General features: G+C 40.4%; 1 protein-coding gene across 1 annotated transcript in view; it reads left to right on the top strand.

Moving 5' to 3' along the window:
• The window catches only part of SLC25A40 (solute carrier family 25 member 40), a gene marked incomplete at both ends in the record, with an annotated part of 31,873 nt that overhangs the window by 9,972 nt on the left and 3,068 nt on the right, over positions 1-18,833 (top strand). The window contains 5 exons of the mRNA XM_081970673.1: positions 932-999; positions 5,913-6,034; positions 8,844-9,017; positions 10,897-11,006; positions 14,010-14,091. Coding sequence (XP_081826799.1) covers positions 932-999; positions 5,913-6,034; positions 8,844-9,017; positions 10,897-11,006; positions 14,010-14,091 — 556 coding nt within the window. The remainder of the gene's footprint in view (positions 1-931; positions 1,000-5,912; positions 6,035-8,843; positions 9,018-10,896; positions 11,007-14,009; positions 14,092-18,833) is intronic.

The following is an 18,833-nucleotide window of genomic DNA, read 5'->3' as shown; positions in this document are numbered from 1 at the left end:
TAAGAGGACTGATACCACAAACAGCAGAAGATATGAGATTGCCTCGTTATTGGAAAGATACAGGTTGATAGATGGAAGAATATAACTTAAAACTAGCTAAACTTAGTGAAATTTAGTGATAATAGATATAGTTAAACAAATAATTGATAATGATAATAATATATACTATGTGTAGTGTCATGATAAGTAATAATGGGATATGAATATTGAATGGTACCCATGAAAGGAAGATTAGAAACCGTCTTGGATTATATATAAAGATAAAATAAATAAATAAATAAATAAATAAATAAATAAATAAATAAATAAATAAATAAATAAATAAATAAATAAATAAATAAATAAAAAGAACTAAGTTAGATATAGTTAAGTTTTGAATATTAGGGGGGAAATGTAATAATATACGATATAGTTAAATAAAGGAGGGATAATGATAACAAGGTATATATAGGCATGGGTACAACATAAGGAAATTGGATGTAAATTGTAAATAATGATTTGGAAAGAAGGATTAGAAAATTTTGTTATTGAATATTATGGATGTTTAGCTAGAATAGGATATAAAGATTCAGTGTTATTGGAGGATTTTAGAAATAGTAAATGAAATGCTAGTATGTGGTTATGTATTAAATTTTGGTATATTTTATGATGAAGGACGTTTAAACAATTATAATCAAATCTAAATGGAGGTATGATTATGGTAACGTATAAATATCTGAGTTAAAATACTTGAGTTAATATGAATTATGCTTGATGACTGTGGAAGAGATGCACGAAAGCCTTTTGTAACCAACTGATACACTTTCTACAGTATGCAAAAAAGAGAAGATTTTATGTGTTGTGTTTGTTTTGAAAACAAAAAAATAAAAAAAAATTATTAAAAAAAAAAGAAATCAACAACCCACCATATCACTATTTTTCCTTTTTTTAGGATGCTTTCGCAAAAATTGTTCAAAGAGAGGGTGTGAAAACATTGTGGAGTGGATTGCCACCCTCACTGTAAGTTTTTTATTTCCTTCCTTTGATTAATCTCTCACATTAAAATCAAACCTGAATAAAAATAGTTAAAATGAGTTTTGAAACTATCAATGCTGTTTAAGATTGACAGCAAAATTAGTAACAAAATAACTGAAAAGTAATTTTATTAATGTCTTTTCTACTACTGTCAACAGTTGCTTTAAAGTACAAAGTTAAGTAAACATAGGATGTGTATTCTAATTAATCAAATTATGCATGTGTCTTGGGCTATATTAATTGGTGAAATTTTTTATATGTCATCCTATTACTAGAAGGAGTAGTAAAAAGAATACTTGGCCTGCATTTCCCAAAAATCAAGATAGTGTTAGAAATGTTTTTTTTTAACAGTTGAAAGTTAAAAAGAGGAAGTGTTCAAATGGGTCAGTCTTAAAATCATTGACATGACACAGAAAAATGAAGAAAGTTATGATAGGAAACGGAGGTAAATATTGTAAAAAATAGTTCTCTTGCTCTTCCTAAAACCCTGCTCCAAAATATTTCTGCTTTGACCAGCATGAACCCAGCCAGATGACCCTTGGAAACAGCTGTTCTTCTGCCACAGGAAATCTAATCAGTTCTACAGTAAGAAAAGTAGTAGGTAGCTTAAAGGAAAAAATATTCATTTGATTTCTGTATCTACCAGTCTCAACAAGGGACTGCAGTGTGCATAAAAAAAAAACTTTGCAAATATGGTTGTCGGATGACATTTTTGCCATAGGTGTTAACAGAATCAAGAAATGGGGCTCTTAACATATCCCAGATCCAGATATGTAACTTAGTGCCTGCCAGTCAACATTCCTAGATAGATGGGATTCATAATATGCCAAACTGACAGACCAAATTGGACAGGTAAAAATAACTAGAAGACAGTCCTTTAGGCAACCAATCTCAAGGTTTTAAAGGTGACAACCAACTTCACGAATTCACCTGGAAGCACACTGGCAGGCAGTGCAGTTCATATAGTAGTGGTACGTGTCGAATATCCAACACCATTTACTACACATGCAGCCACATTTTATAGTTGAAATTTTTGAATGATCTTCAAGAACAGCTCCATATAAAGTATGCTACAGTATCCAGAGAAGAGCATGAGTAAATGTGAGCATAGCCTCCTAATCCAGGATGAACGCCTCTTCCATTCAACTCTGTATGCAAAGGCCCTTCTGGCTATAGCTGCCACCTACTCTTCTAGCAGGCACCATGAGGCTAAGAAAATTCCCCATCCCCACCCTCATTTTGTAGAAGATTTGTTTGGAGCAATGCCACCCCATCCAGAACCAAGAGTGGAAAAACCTTGTCACTGGACAGCACAGTCTTGCAATAGTTCAGCACCTTTCTCCAAGGCTGGTCCCAATTGTTGATAGGGAATGAGTGATCCAGCTGTGGCATGCCAAAGAGCTCGGTACTCTCTCTACTCCTTTATACATCTACATGAAACTGCTGAATGAGATCATCTGTCACCATGGGTTGAGGAATCATAGTATGCGGATGATACTCAATTTTATATCTCCATCCGTGAAAAGCATTAGGAAGTTTCAGCTGGTGCAGAGTGCAGTGGTATGAGCAGTCTTTGGGACCCCCTAGAGTGAGCCACATTATGCAACTGTTCTGTGAGCTACACTAGCTACCAGTTTGTTTCCAGGAGCAATTCAAGGTGCTGATTATTACCGTACCTATAAAAGACATGCATGAGATGGGTCCAGGTTATTTAAAGAACCACCTCACCACATGGAAAAAAACCTGTCCCATCCTTTCCAGTGGAATGGCATACTCTGGATCCCACCAGTCAAGGAATTCTAATTAGTGAGGTCCAGGAGAAGAGCCTTCTCTGCTGCAGTCCCGGCTCTTTGGAACATCTTGCCTCCTGAGGTAAGATTGGCTTCCTCAACAGCCCGAAGATCTGGTTCTGCCAGTTGGCTTGTGGCTGTAATGGGGGAGTACCGTATTGGACGTGGTTGATCGAGTAGTCACTTTGCAATAAGATGGGCAGCAAACAAATTTAATAAATGATGATGATGATGATGCATAATGGAATCATCAAACATCCACATCTGCCTATCCCAGATCTTTGGAAGAATTGATAGATGCCAAATCCTGTCTGAACATCTGGCTGACTGTGTGATAGACCATAATAACATGAATAAAGTTATTAAAGAGGTCAAGCTGAGAAGTCAAGAAGTGGAAGGATAATTGAAATATGCCCATCCTGTTCAGACCAGAAATCATCTAAGAGCACAATAAATGTCACATTATCCTGTAACCTGGCCTGAATCATGGCTGAAAGGGGGCTTAATAATCTGCTTTATCCAGGATCTGCAGTTGTCAAACAGCCACAATCTGCCTCCTGCCACAGTTGGAGACGGGGCAAAAGCTGTCCAGATTGCTAATGTCAAGTGACAACCTCTTTGGAAAAGGGTGCACCTTCAAGCAGGGCCTTGAAATTATGCCATCCACGAGCAAATTTATTCTCCCTAGGCTGGCTGGCCCGTATCTACCCTGATAATTCTCTCTACCCCTTATTATTGGGATGTTGTAACCTTCCCACACTCCTTCAGAGCTTTCCCACTTCTTCTCTCCAGAAAAGTCCATGTTTAGGCTCATATCCCCCACCTCATACACACGACCTACAATCAATCAATACTGATACTTAAGATGTTCCTGCAGAGTACAGCATTCAGTCCCTTCAGTTAATTAGGTACCACTTCATCTCATCTTCTTTCTATCAACTATAATATACCATCATTCAGTCTCCTCTCACCAGATCACTTTCGTCTCCACCACATGCTTGCACCCCCTTCACCCCCATCCTCCAGCCACAGCCAATTGACAGCAAGCCTTTAGACTCAGCTGAACCTCTGCTGGCATTTCTCCAATGCCATTGGACCCCCAGCCCTCACCTATGCCTCCCTATCATGAGTGTTTCAAAGAGGGATCATTGTACTCCAGTGATTTTCCCCAAGGGACAAGCAGCCACGCCTGCCAGCAGGTGGCTGGAGAGTGGGAGTGAAGGTGTTGGTATGTGGCAGACACGAAAAGTCCTAGACTCCACCAGATTGCTTAGGGCTCAATTTCACAATCCCAAATGATTCCATTTCCCCATCGCCACCCCAGCTCTTAACTATGAGAAAGGTGAGCAGAATCAACCACAACCTAAACTTTCCAACTTGATGACTAGTCCTATTCCAATAAATCCTTTCATTCAAGTCCTCCTGAGTCATAGTAATTATTGATTAAATCATTTCACACGGATCATTATTCTCTGCCATTAGCGTATTTTTCAGAGTATAAGACGCACCGGAGTATAAGACGCACCAAGATTTGAAGAGGCAATTTTTTTAAAAAAGTAGATAGGTAGATAGAGGGATAGACAGGGAGAGAAAGAGAGAGAAATACAGTAGGTAGGTAGGGAGAGAGAGAGAGAGAGTAGGTAGGTAGGTAGGTAGGTAGGTAGGTAGGTAGGTAGGTAGGTAGGTAGGTAGATAAAGGGATAGAGAGAGAAAGAGAGAGAATGTGGGTAGGTAGGTAGGTAGGTGGATAGAGAGAGAGAAAGAGAGAGAAATACAGTAGATAGGTACCGTAGGTGTTTCTACTGGCACAGCACTTGATCAATGTAATTCTCATCAATTAAAGAGCTTTCCAAAAGGAAAAAAAAAGTTTTTGCACTCTGCAAACCTCCCAAAAACGCCCCGTTTCATGAAAATGGGCCAGGTTTTTTCCCAACAAAAGGCATGAATAACCTTCCGGGGGCTTGCAGAGTACTCCTGGGGGAGGTGGGGAGGGGCAAAAATGAGCAAAAAACTGCCCCAAAATGGGCCTGTTTTTTGTCAAAAAAATTGCATGCATAGCCTTATGGAGGCTTATAGAGCGCTGCTGGGGGCTACGGGGTAAAAAACTGCCTGTTTTCTGCTCATTTTTTCCCACCCCAGTCCCTAGGAGCTCTCTGAAACTTCCATAAGGCACAGCCATTTTGGTGAAGGAAACGGGGCTTCGGGAGGCAAAAAATACTGTATTCGGTGTATAAGACGCACCCAGATTTTCAGCCTCTTTTGAGGAAAAAAGCTGTGTCTTATACTCCGAAAAATACGGTAGTTCTCAGTCCAGGAGGAAAGCAAAATGCCTATCTGATAATGTGGAGGAAGTAACTGCAGCCACAGAGCCCAACCAGTCCAACCCCACTTTTGTTCCAGCAAAATTCCCCACCTCCAAACCACCATGAAGAAAAATGGGTGGTTTTCACACATTTAGACATCATTATCCTCCTTGCCCAGCAGCATAGTCCCTTCTGCTGGCTGATAGCAACAGCGGCCTTCGCTGGCAGCATTCTTCCCATTGCAAGTTATGAGGGATATCCTTTCTGGCTACTTTCAAAGGCACCTTCGTTACTTTTTCATTATGTATATGTTAATCTCTATCATTAATGTACATGATTCTTCTATACTGGGTAATCAAACATACAGCCATTTCTGTGTTTTGCTTATTTCCTCTCCAGAGTTAATAATAATTGTACCATTGTTTGTTCTCCATACTGCATTATGGGGCACAAATTGAAAAAGAAACCAAAACTGTTGGCCTTTAGAATTCTTTGCTTTAAAGTGTTTACTTGGATAACTTAATAGAGGGGAATTGGTCTCTAACATGTTTATATAAGTTGTTAAAGAGAAAACGGTATGTCTAAATATTTTACTCAGCACAGGAAGTATCCCTGAATGGCCCATGATCTTTATGTAAGTGTTAGCATCTTGACACGCAGTATACCATGTGTCTTGTTCTGTGAACTATGGCCAAATACCAACTCTAAAATACTTACCGGTATATTTTAGCTAGAAGTTTGACAATGATTTGAGTAAAACTGAAATGATTAAGAAACTGATTAAATGCTTATATTTCAATTTTAGAGCAGTTTCAGTTCCAACTACAGTAATTTATTTTACATGCTATGATCAACTACGTGATGCCCTCGTTTATAAATTAGGAGATAATGACTACATTCCACTTATTGCAGGTGCCATAGCCAGATGTGAGTTTACTAATCTGTAGTTTACTGTTAACTGTTTACTGTAACAAAACATATATTAACAATTAACCAGTATGACATAGAAAATATTCATTATGTGAAATAAATGAGTATAATTAATTATTCCCCTGCTTTATAGTCAAAACATGTACATTCTTAATCTAAGAACATTGACAGATATATGTGTAATATTTTATGGTCTCTTAACTATGATTCAGAGTTAGGAGATACCGTTAGCATAAATGGTTCTTCCTTAGATCTTGAATTCCTCCTTCTTTACCGTGTATAATCTAACACGGATTAAACTTAAATCTTAATGGTGAGCATGGTAAATATGTTGATGTAAGAGTTGAATATTGCATATATGCAAAATTTGTCCTATTTCATGGCCTAAAGCAACAGCCCCCAAGCTTTTGGGCACAAGGGACCAGTTCCATGGAGGATGGTTTTACTATAGAACAGGGGCATGATTTCATGCACTGCCTGGATTCTGTGTGTGGACAGATGGGGCTTTGCTTGCTTGCACGGCCTGTTTCCTCACGAGCTATGGATCAGTGCCAGTCTGTGGCATGGTAGTTGGGAACTCCCGGCCTAGAATATTATTAACTAGAAGGCCAACAGAATATGAGTAGCACTTTTTTAAAGACCAGTTTCCATTGTACAGTCAAATCACACAGTTGCCATTGTAATATACCAGTTATGAATTGTATTTACTTGTTCAGGCATTTTCTTGTTTAAAGCACATTTCATATATAATTGGGAAGAAAGTCTCTGAAAGATGCATTCTAGTTTCCTACAATAGCTGTCATAAACCTTACTTGAAGGAGGGATTTTAATTTATTTGTAGTCCTAGGGTTACAATCCTAATTCGGACTGGAATTTCCATCACTAAAATAGTTGTTCCATCACTAAAATAGTCATTAAGGAAAAGATCACATAACCATGCTGTTTAGTGTTAGTCAAAAATTTGTAAGGCCGGGACCACCTGCTTCTGTCCTGCATAATTGTCTCTCCTTCAACTCCCACCCATTTCTGCTCCTTTGGCCACCTTACATTCCACCACTTTACACCTCCCTTCAGGATCCAGACACGTAGGCTCTGTTGGCCCTGAGCTTGCCTCCACCTCTCACACGAGACTAAAGGATGGTTCTCCAGGACTCCATCCAATAGAGGAAGTTCAGGGATAAGGACCTCCTGGAGGTACAATTCATATTCTGCAACTTGCATTTTGGAAAGTAGCACTTCCAGCATGAGGACAAGGGCTTCCCAGAAATGCAGTGTGTGTTCTACAGCTTATTTGAAGCATTCCTGGAGCATGGCCTATGGGCTTCAGTGAAGGTTGGAGACAAGCCCAATACCAATAGAATCTTGTATGTTTGGATTCTGCGATATGAGGCGGAGTGTAAGGTGGCCAAAAGTGATATTTTTATGAAAATGTGATATTTTCATAATGACTAATTTTCTTTAACAATTAATTAGGGATAATAGTTTGTTGTGCTGTCTAGAGCAAGGTTAATACTAGCTCCAGTAGATCATGTACAATTATACCTGACGTGTGGTATAAAATGACTCTCAAGGCTATATGTGATCCATGTTGGAGCTATAAGCAAATGCATGAATGAACAGATTTGTTAGGGATCACCATGGAAGGAAGAATCTTTATTTTCATCTTCTTCCTAAGATTCTGCTATGGTAGATCTACAAAGGAGATGCAGTGATCTGAAGCTTAGTAATCAAGGAGGGGAAGAGAAGCCTCATAGCCATGCACTGACTTTTGGGCTATAAACCTGATGGGTAAAGTACCAGGCGCAGCCCATTATGCAAAGTGAAATGAGGACAAATTGCAAGATGAATAAAAAATAATCTATAAAATGCAAAATAAATAGACTTAGAAAACACAAAACCCTATATGATACTGTTCCTTTGACTATGATCTCTAACTAATTGAAATCTTAGTTAGCTAGTCAGGCTCAATTAATTAAGTTTTTGAGCCAAGGAGCCAGCCCTTTAATTTTATCTCCTAATAGATTATGATTATGATTAAGTGACCATGGGGATGCTGCAGTGTCTGGAACTTTGAGGACCAGGCATACTCGTTTAGCATAGCCACAATTTTGAATGATCACTGAATGAGTGGTTAGTAAGAAAGAGTGGCTACCTGTAGTTTGTAAGTTTTGTGCTTTGCTTTTGAATATCGCAAAAGAAAAGATGAACCATTATTACTGCCTGAAACCAATGTTAAAGAGTCAGGTTTGCGATCATGCATCCACCTGAAGATGTTCTTCAGATTGTTACTTCCTTTCTGATGTTAGCAATTGGGATGCAGAACATTTTGAGAATTTGGTTTGTTAAAATAGTGTGTTTCAATCTATCCCTAGTATTAAATTGTTTGTCAAATGCTATTTGTAAAAAAATTGTGGTTATTAAAAACAAAAATGAAAACTTGTTAATTTCACATATGAGGAACAGAGAGGACCATGACATTTTACATTTAGAGCATTTCATTCCCATCACTATAAATCTGGGTTAATGAAGCACTCCCTGAATTTAGAATCAATCTACAATAGACAATATTAGAATCTTGAGTTCTTTACATGAAAGTTAAATTATTAATTTATTAAATGTATCTGATACCTCACTCCTAACAATTTTGGGATGAATTATACTGCTGAATCAATAGCTATCCATGTGTTTATTATGTAGCGAAATGCTTAATGCCCAAAAATAATAGATATGGGCATATATTGAAAGCAAATGTCTTGCAGAAAAAAGTTTGTAAATTTTGAGCACTGTATTTCTGTCTCAAATTTAGTATGTTCTGCTACTATAATAAGTCCAATTGAAATGATTAGAACAAGAATACAGTCTGGACGATTGACTTACACACAACTCCTTGCTCGCATCAGTACAGATGTGACCCAAAATGGCTGGCTTTCACTCTGGAAAGGATGGGGTCCCACTATCCTTAGAGATGTGCCATTCTCAGGTATGACTTCTTTCAGAAATACATATTTTTATATGTGCTGGCTACTACAAGCTCTCTTTTACTGAGGATTTTAGGGTTCACAAGATATACATTTTAAAAATACTGTTGTGTTTTAGAAGTGTAAAATATGTGCATATCATAGGTAGAAGATACCTATATCTTTCAAATTTACTTTCCTCAGTTAATAGAATACAACTCTGTTTTTATAATGTTTTAGTAGTTGATGATTTTGGCTTTATACCAGCATTTCTTTTCTTCAGATATTAACCAAATCATCTTGCCCTTTAATTTTTGACATAATTCATTGATGGAACATTAGCTATCCCTAGCCATTATTAAAATAAAGAAAAGTTAAGCTTTTCAATAGTTGACAAAAGGAAGAGTACTGGACATTGATAGATGCTAATAGTTCTATTATTATTTTCAATTATCTGGAATTAGATAATTGATATTTTCAATTATCTGTAATATGGAGAGCTGCCTAGGACAGATACAGGGGAGGATCGACTTCTGATAGGCAGTGATGCTGATAGGCAGCAATCCCCTCTGATGCAGAACAGCTGCTTCCCCCACTCAATCCAAGGGCACAGAGGCCAGAATATAGGCAAACTCTGAGAAGGGCTGTGCCATTCCTCCTCACAAGGAACACCTGAGTGGATTGACTTAAAAAGAAGCTGTGGGGAGTCTGTTTGTTTTGGCTTACATTCCCCTAGCTTTGAATTGTACCTTTTGCCTTGCTAGCCTTGAGTTCTGCCTTTTGCCTTGCCTTACCTTGAGAACTGCCTTTTGCTTTGTACCTTGTCTTTGCTTTGAGAATTGTCTTTTTATCTTGACTTTGCCTCATGGACTTGCTTAACTGGGTGGACTGGACTTGGGATCCTGTACCTTGCTCTGTGACCATGCTCCTACTCTGTGGACTTTCTTTGTTATATACAGACTATTTGGGGAATTGAGAGTGGCTGCTTTCAGAGTAGTATGGGGTAGAGCCTTACCGGTCATTGGAGGGCCGTTTGGTAGAATATTTACTTAGAGTCTTAGAGCAATAAAGGACTCCCTAAAGGCCTGCCTTTCCTTGACAATCTGAAACATTACAGGATGGAAAGCTAAGTCACCCTTGAACCGGTCAGGATCAAACTCTTGGCAGTGGAATACACAGTTAGCCTGCTATACTGCATTCTAACCACCACAGCGCATGCTCAAATAGGCAACTGATGACAGCTTTTTTATTAAATGAAAGATGATATAAGAGAGATAGATAGATGATAGATAGATAGATGATAGATAGATAGATAGATAGATAGATAGATAGATAGATAGATAGATAGATAGATAGATAGATGATAGATAGATAATGTATGTCAAGATGCAACATATTTTTCTTTGTGAATATGTAATGATTTGATCTATTTGTTCAGAGCTAATCTTATGTGGTATGGGTATAATCATTTGTTCAATAACCATTTGAAGGTAGGGTGGCATTGAATGAATAGTATTTATGCCTGGTTATTAAAGTTATGGATATTGTAGCATCCCTGCAGCTACACGGTCAAAATTCACATATTTGACAGCCTGCCCACATTTACATTGCAAGATGCACTTCAACTGCCCACCACCCAGTCTATCTTTCCCACCACCATCACGTTTGCCAGTATTATACCACTCCTGCTGCCCCCAGATGACATTCATCATCTTCAGCTGAGGCTGCCAGGCTCTTTGTGAGTGCAGCAAGGTTAGGGGTGACTGCTGCCAGGGCAAGGCATCATGCAAGCATTTAAAAGTTTCTGTTGCACTTCAAATTTCTAAAACAACTTCTTAGCACATAAGCAATCAATCAATTGCAGTTTAAAAGTTTTTAATATCTCACTATTTGATCCCATAGCACTCTACTGGTACAATTATGAATATTTCAAGATGAGCTTATGCAAAAAAACAGGTTCGCATGAGCCAACATTTTTTATCATCTTCTCATCAGGAGCAGCAGCTGGTTCTGTAAGCCAAATTTCTGTTGCTAATAGTTCATATAAGAAAACATAAGCATATTAAGCATTCATAAATTTGTGAAATTTATTTTAAATTAATGATGTTGATTGAACAAAATAAATTTAAAAATACATGTCATAAATTAGATGAAGTTTAAAAATATTACTTCTTTGAAATAGTGATCAATAAGAAGGAACTCATCTGCTTTGGTCATGTAACTAGATGATAAACCAGGTGCTCAACCAAGGGAAGCAGAATTTGGAGATTTACACTTTCGAGCTTTGGTGTTGGAGAAAACTCCTGAAAATATCATGGATAACCAAGAAAACAAAGAAAACATAGATCACTCCACAAAATATAGGTTAAACTTCACTTAAGGTGCAAACCACCAGGCACAAATTATATTCTGGACAAATGCTAAGACCTAGCTCTCTTAAGATATCTATAATATTGGAAAAGGTGGAAGAAAAAAGATGATGACAAGCCTCAGCAAGATGGACAGATTCTTATTACAAACACAATGGATATACTATTGGAAGTCCAAAGGACCAGGTTGGGAACAGTCATGTTGGAGTTCTATCCATACAATCATCAAGAGTCAATACTGATTTGATGGCACATAATTATAACCAGAAGATTTGAAAAGTTTGGTTTTTTTGATTTTTTTTCTTAGGAAGTCAGCTATCATGTCATTTTGTAGTCTTTTCTTTCCTAGGCTAAATGTACCTAGTGTTTCCAGTCATTTTGGAAAAAAATTCTTCAAGACCCTTTACCATCCTGATTGTCTTTCAGATTGTAAATGTTCTTCCTTAAGTGTGTTGTCCAGTATTCTAGGTGTCTCCTGATCAATGTTAAATATAAATGAAGAATGGTTTTGCTCAATTTTAATATTGTATTTCTGTTGATGTAGAGTAGGATTGCATTTACTTTGTTTTTGATTACTTTTTGCAGCCTGTAATTCATAATTGAATCATAATTGAATCATCAATTGAAACTTGTCCTCCACCAAAACACAGATACTTTTCCATGTACTGCTTCCCAATACCATCTCTCCCCATGCTAGGAAGAATTTTGTTCATTCCAGAATTTTTATATGTGGAAAACACAACATTTATGTTGACTATATTTCTCATCATAACATTTTCTAACTCCTGATCCAAGTCATATATTCATCTGTTGAAAGTGCACGGTCTGAGCAAACACATTTGCTGAGCAAAGACATTTTTAAGATTGACACGTACACTTTTGGTATGATTATTCAATATGTTTGACATCCAACCAATAGTAGCACTGTCAAGTTCACATTTTGCCATTTTATTTATAAAGAGTTAAAGGTAGATTTGTTAAATATTTTGCTGAAGTCAAGCTACTGTACTGTATGTGTAATGCATTCTTTATTAGCTAAACTGATCACACTGACAAAAAGAACATCTGCCCAGCTGTCTTAAAATCAATGTGATTTAATTTAATGAATTTTTATAATAACTAGCTATTGAATTGGTTATTACATTATTAGCTATCAAATTGGTTATTACATTATAAGAACCCCATCATTATTCTTTGTAAATATATCCACAAAATAGAAATTAATTACATAAATTTGGGTTATGTATATTGTTTTTTTATAAAGTGTTCTTTTAAGTTAGGTTTTTTGATATTATTTTTTAAAGTTGTTATATAGTTGAAACTATTACAATACAAGTAGTAACTTTTTTGTTTTAATGAACAATTACAACTTACTAAAATTTTCACATGTTTTATTCCATGTAGATTTTCCCAATAGGAATAAGCTCCTGCTTTAGAATAGAATCAATATTTGGTATTTTATTTCAATTGGCTATCCAGTTAAAATATTAAATGTTAAAAGTTTATCATAGTACAATTAGAAAAAGAGTGAACAAGTATGGTTTGTTTGGAAGGGTTGCCAAGAGAATGCCTCTTCTCGCTAAAAAAGAATATGGCAGCACAGCTTATGTTTGCAAAGTTGTATCTGAGTAAATCACAAGACTTCTGGAACAGTTTATTTGGACAGATGAAACCAAAGTGAAAATGTTTGGTCATAACACACAGTGCTACATTTGGTAAAACCAAACCAAGCATATCAGCACAAACATTACATACCAATTCTCAAGCATGGTGATGGAGGAGTAATGGTTTGGGCTTCTTTTGCAGGACCATGGGCACTTTGCAGTCATTGAATCAATGAAGAACTCCTGTATACAAAGTATTCTAGAGTCTAATCTGAGGCCATCTGTCCAACAGCCAGGCTGACATTTGGTCGTGCAACAGGGCAATGATTCCAAGCTCACCGGCAAATCTATAATAGAATGGCTTTGGAGGTGGGAGAATCAATAGCCTAGTCAAAGTCCAGACCTCAATCCAATTGAAATACTGTGATGGGAACTTAAAAGAGCTGTGGATAAACAAATGCCCACAGAACTGAAACAGTGTTGTAAAAAACAGTGAGCCATAATTCCTGCACAACAATTTGAGAGACTGATAATTTATGCAGAAAATGATTACTTCAAGTTATTGCTGATAAAGCTGGTTCTACTAGCTATTGAATCATAAGGTGTACTTAGTTTTTCACAAATGGCTTCTCCATTTTGGCTTTCTTTTTATAAATTAAATAATGACATGGTGTAATATGTCATATATTGTTATCTGAAGTTACCTATTTTTAAGACCTGCAAAGGACCAGATGATTTTTACTATGTTCTGATATGTAAAACCATAGAACTCAAAAAGTTTCTTTTTCATATCTGTACATATTTTTTCTTTCTTTCTTTTATATCCCCTTTTTCTTCCATTTCTATTTTTTTTTGTAGTTTGTATCATTATTTTCTTCATTTATTCTTCCTAATAATTTTTTAGAAATAGAAATGCATATTTTAATAATATCATGTTAATTCTGGTAAACATTTAAATTCCAATTTTGAAAGTTACACTATTTGCCATTTTGCCATTTTGCCATTTTGACCATTTAATATTTATGAGTATTTTTCCTTGCAGATTGCAGCTACATTAACTTTACCATTTGATGTAATAAAAACACACCGACAGACTGAGCTTTGGGAACTGGATATTACACAATGTAAGTTTTTTTAAGATTCAGAAGTATTCTAGTTCCATAATGTCTTCCTATTTTAATATACACAAAACCCTATTTGGGACTTCAGGCTTTTATTATTGATGTGTTTATAATATCAAGAATTGAATATGTTCATTCTCCTGTGTGCTGCTTGGAGAGTCCAAGCATGGGTTAACAAAGTCTAACTGCCCTAGGACTGAGTGAGTTTTTCTTGACCACGCCTCCCCTTTGCCTCGTACAATTCAGTTTAAAAACTCAGGCCCCACCCTCCCTGGCAGCTCAGTGGCCACTGAGGAGTCAGCCTGGAAGGAAGGGGAGATTGAAGATTTCGAATTGTCAGAGGATGAGGATCTTCCTCCTGATAAACCGGCTTTCCCGGGCTTGTTTAAGCCCTCCCTCTTTAAATCTATTCTGCACAAAGTCAAGGCGGCTACCAAATTGGGGTCCAGCCCTAAGAGTGCGACCGCTCCCTTGACTTCAACTAAGGACCACAAGGAGGGCCTTTTTAAGGAAACAGCCCCTACCCAAGAGTTAATCCAAGTCCCAGATCTGTTCATGGATGTGATTCAAAGACAGTGGATTCAGCCAGGTACCTTGACCAATCCCAGTGGAGGGGATAAATCCCTTTACTCGGTTGAAGGTAGGATGGAGGATGTGCTGAAGTTGCCCGAGGTTGATGCCCCGGTGGTCTCTTTGACTTCCAATTCTAATTTACCAGCTGACCTTCTGGAAGGTCTTAAAGCGGAGGACAAGAGATCCAAGAAGGCGTGTCATAAGACGCACCAGGCGGCTGCCTGGGACATCAGGGCATCCACCTCTGCCTCCTTTTTCACCAGAGCATCTTTCCTCTGGCTGAGGCAGCTGAGATCAAAGCCCCTTCTGGGGGATCTCGCTGGAGGCATGACATCAACAAAATTATTACCGCTGTAGAGTATTCGGCGGATGCTTCTTTGAATGCGGCAAAATTTGCATCCAGAGCCCTGGCATCCAATGTTACCTCGCACTGCCTGCTGTGGCTCCGCCACTGGCAGGCAGACATGAAGGCAAAGTGAAAGCTCACTTCCGCCCCCTTTAAAGGGGGCCAGCTCTTTGGGGACACTCTGGACAAGTTTGTCATCGAAACGAAGGACAAACGGAAGGTCCTTCCGGCCACCCTGAAGAAGACCGAGCGCAAGGGCTCAGGAGCCTTTAGGAAGCAGGGGTATAGGGCGCAGGGCTCCTCCCAGGCGTCCACCTCTTCCTCTTATCAGAGATCCTACCCACAGGCAGGGGATAGGGGTCAAGACAGGAACTCATTCGGGTTACGGGGGAGACCACAGCAACCACAGCATTCCTTTCAGAAGCCCTTTCGTGGAGGAGCAACCTTTCGCCAGTTTTGACGAGGAAAGTGACAATCACGGGGTTCCTCCCATAGTGGGTCGGCTCCAGTTATATGCCGACAGGTGGGAGGATATAACCTTGGACTCCTGGGTCCTCAACACAATCAGGAGGGGCCTAGTGTTGGATTTCCTGTCATTTCCCCAAAGGGCGTTCATTCGGTGCCCAACTCCCAAGAACCCCCTAAAAAAGGATCTCATGGAAAAGGAGATCCTCCATCTACTCCAGATAAAGGCCATAGAACCTGGAGAGGCAGGGATTCTATTCCATCCTCTTTATGGTCCCAAAGGCCTCAGGGGGGTGGAGGGCTATCTTGGATCTGAAACGCCTAAATCAACATCTGGCCTACAAACGGTTCAAGATGCAATCCCTCCACTCCATCTTGGATTGCATAAGGCAGGGAGACCTCAATAGACTTGAAGGAGGCCTACCTGCACGTTCCCATCCATGCAGCTCACAGGTGCTTCCTGAGGTTACATTACGATGGGAGGCACTACCAGTACAGGGCCCTGCCCTTCGATCTCCTGTCCGCGCCCAGGACCTTCACAAAGATCCTGGCTGTGGTGGCAGCACATCTCCGGACCCGTCCGATTCGTCTGGAATGCTATCTAGATGACATCATCATTCACTCCTCCCGCCACGATCAGGCCCAAAGGGACGTGCAGGTGACCATACAGGCCCTACAGCGCCACGGCTTTTCGGTGAACCGAGAGAAGAGTCACCTAGAACCGACCACCCGCATCCAGCATCTCGGCACCATCATAGACTCCACCTCCTGCCAGGTGTACCTGTCCCCAGACCAGTTGAAAACTCTTCGAAACAAACTTAATCTTTGCAGGCGGTCCAGGTCAGTGCCGATCATCCAGCTCTCACAGCTCCTAGGCATCATGATTTCATGCCTGAAGGTGGTTCCCTGGGCACATCTCCATGCCAGAGAACTACAGTGGTTCCTCCTGCCAATGCAGAAGGCAAGGGCCAGCAACTCGCCACAGCGCGTGAAGCTGCCACCAAAGGTGCTCCGCTCCCTATCCTGGTGGAGCACAGCGGCGGTGCAAAGGGGGTGCCTCTTCAAGAAACCCAAAAGACTGGTAGTAACAACTGATGCCAGCCTACAGGGATGGGGGGGGCACACTGCCAGGGCTAGCTTGCTGAGGGCAAGTGGACCCAGAGAGAGGCTGCTCACAGCATAAACTGGCTAGAGCTGAGAGCGGCCCGCTTCGCCCTATGTCACTTTGCGTCTCAGATTGTGGGCCAGTAACATTGTCTGTTACTAACAGACAATGTAGCAACAAAGGCCCACATAAACAGGCAAGGCGGCACTCACTCCAGGAGCCTCATGGGGGAGGCAGAGTCCCTGGGCAGATGGGCGGAACGACGACTGGTGTCCATAAAAGTGGACCACATATTAGCGGCCAACAATCAGGAGGCGGATTGGCTGAGCCGGCAAACGATCGACCATTCCAAGTGGCAGCTGTATCCAGACATCTTCAGTCAGATCGTGAGGAGATTCGGCAAACCGCAAGTAGACCTCTTTGCCACCCACACCAACACACATCTGCCCCACTTCTTTTCTCTTTACCACTCACCGCTGGGGACGGATGCACTGAGGAGCAAGTGGCCCTCAGGACTTCTAGACGCATTCCCCCCTTCCACTTATCCCACAAGTAGTGGCCAAGTTGCTATCAGAAAGGGCTGAAATAATCCTTGTAGCGCCTCACTGGCCCAGGAGGTCCTGGTATGCGGACCTTGTCAGTCTCTCCATTCAAAAACCTTGGAGAATTCCTCAGGAGCAAATCTCGCTCAGCCAGGGGTCCATCTATCATCCGGATCCTCAGTGGCTTCAACTAGCCGTCTGGCACTTGAGGGGGACCTCCTGAGGAAACAGAAACTTTAGGACAAGGTCATCAAAACTATTCAGGCATCCAGACGACCTTCCACTAATAGGATATATGAAGCCACATGGGCCGCATTTTCAAGCTGGTGTCGGAAAAGTGGTGTAATAGACATTTCGGCTTCAGTGCCACAATTACTGGACTTTCTCCAGGATGGTTTGGACAAGGGACTTGCGCCCAACACGCTCCGAAGGCAGGTGGCAGCCCTGTCCACCATTCTCACTTGCAACTCCTCTAGACCCTTGAGTCAACATCCACAGGTCAAGAACTTCCTGAGGGGCGCGGTGAACATCTGCCCTCAGGTGATTCATCGTTACCCATCCTGGAACCTGCCATTCGTTCTGAAGGTGCTAACGGGGACACCCTTCGAACCTATACGAAAGGCAAGCCTCCATCACTTGACACTTAAGACTGCATTTCTAATAGCCATCACCTCGGCACGCAGAATATAGGAATTGGCTGCGCTGTCCATGAGGGAAGACCTATGCATCGTACATACAGATAGGGTCATATTGAGGCTTGACCCCACGTTTATCCCAAAAGTCAACACTCACTTCCACAGAGTCCAGGAAGTGATTCTTCCCAACTTATGCCCTAACCCTGCACATCCAAAAGAAAAACTCAGGCATAAATTGGATGTAAGAAGGGCAGTTTGTATTTACATCAAACGAACCAAGGACTTTCGGCATTCCGAATCCTTCTTTGTATCATTCCATCCTGGGTCACTCGGTCGCAAGGTAACGTCCCACTCAATTGGGCGTTGGTTGCGGGCCTGCATCAAGCTTGCATATGAGCATCAGGGCAAGATTGCACCGCGCCGCGTGACTGCGCACTCAACAAGGAGTGCAGCTACCTCGGCAGCATGGGCGACCCAGGCTTCCATCATCGATATTTGCAGAGCAGCCACGTGGGCTTTGTCCACGGCATTTATCAAGAATTACAAAATTGATACCTTTGCCTCGGCCGAAGCCTCCTTCAGAAGACGGATTTTGCAAAACGTTGAGGCATCAGACACTCTGGACTCTGCCCACCCTGGGACACAATAGCTTGGGTATGTCCCATGCTTGGACTCTTCAAGCAGCGCACAGGAGAAAATCCGTTGGCTTACCTGAACGGTCGTTCTCTGGGCGCTGTGGGAGAGTCCAACCCCACCCAGGGTCTGCTGACAGGTCAGGACTATGAGCTTGGAAGGACTAAGGAGCGGACGTCCAGTATGACCTTTCTTCATTTTTAAACTGAATTGTACGAGGCAAAGGGGAGGCGTGGTCAAGAAAAACTCACTCAGTCCTAGGGCAGTTAGACTGTGTTAACCCATGCTTGGACTCTCCCGCAGCGCCCAGAGAACAACCGTTCAGATAAGCCAACAGTCTATCCTAGAGGACTTGGAATCTGCTGAATGATGCAAGCAGTGTTGTTACTATGTAAGAAGGAAAATAATATTCAGAAAATGTTAAATTACATTATACATTTTTAACA

Source organism: Natrix helvetica, assembly GCF_964273705.1.
Source record: "Natrix helvetica genome assembly, chromosome: Z".
Classification (NCBI taxonomy): domain Eukaryota; kingdom Metazoa; phylum Chordata; class Lepidosauria; order Squamata; family Natricidae; genus Natrix; species Natrix helvetica.
The sequence above is the reverse complement of the archived record's forward strand: the minus strand, read 5'-3'. Positions and strand labels throughout refer to the sequence as shown.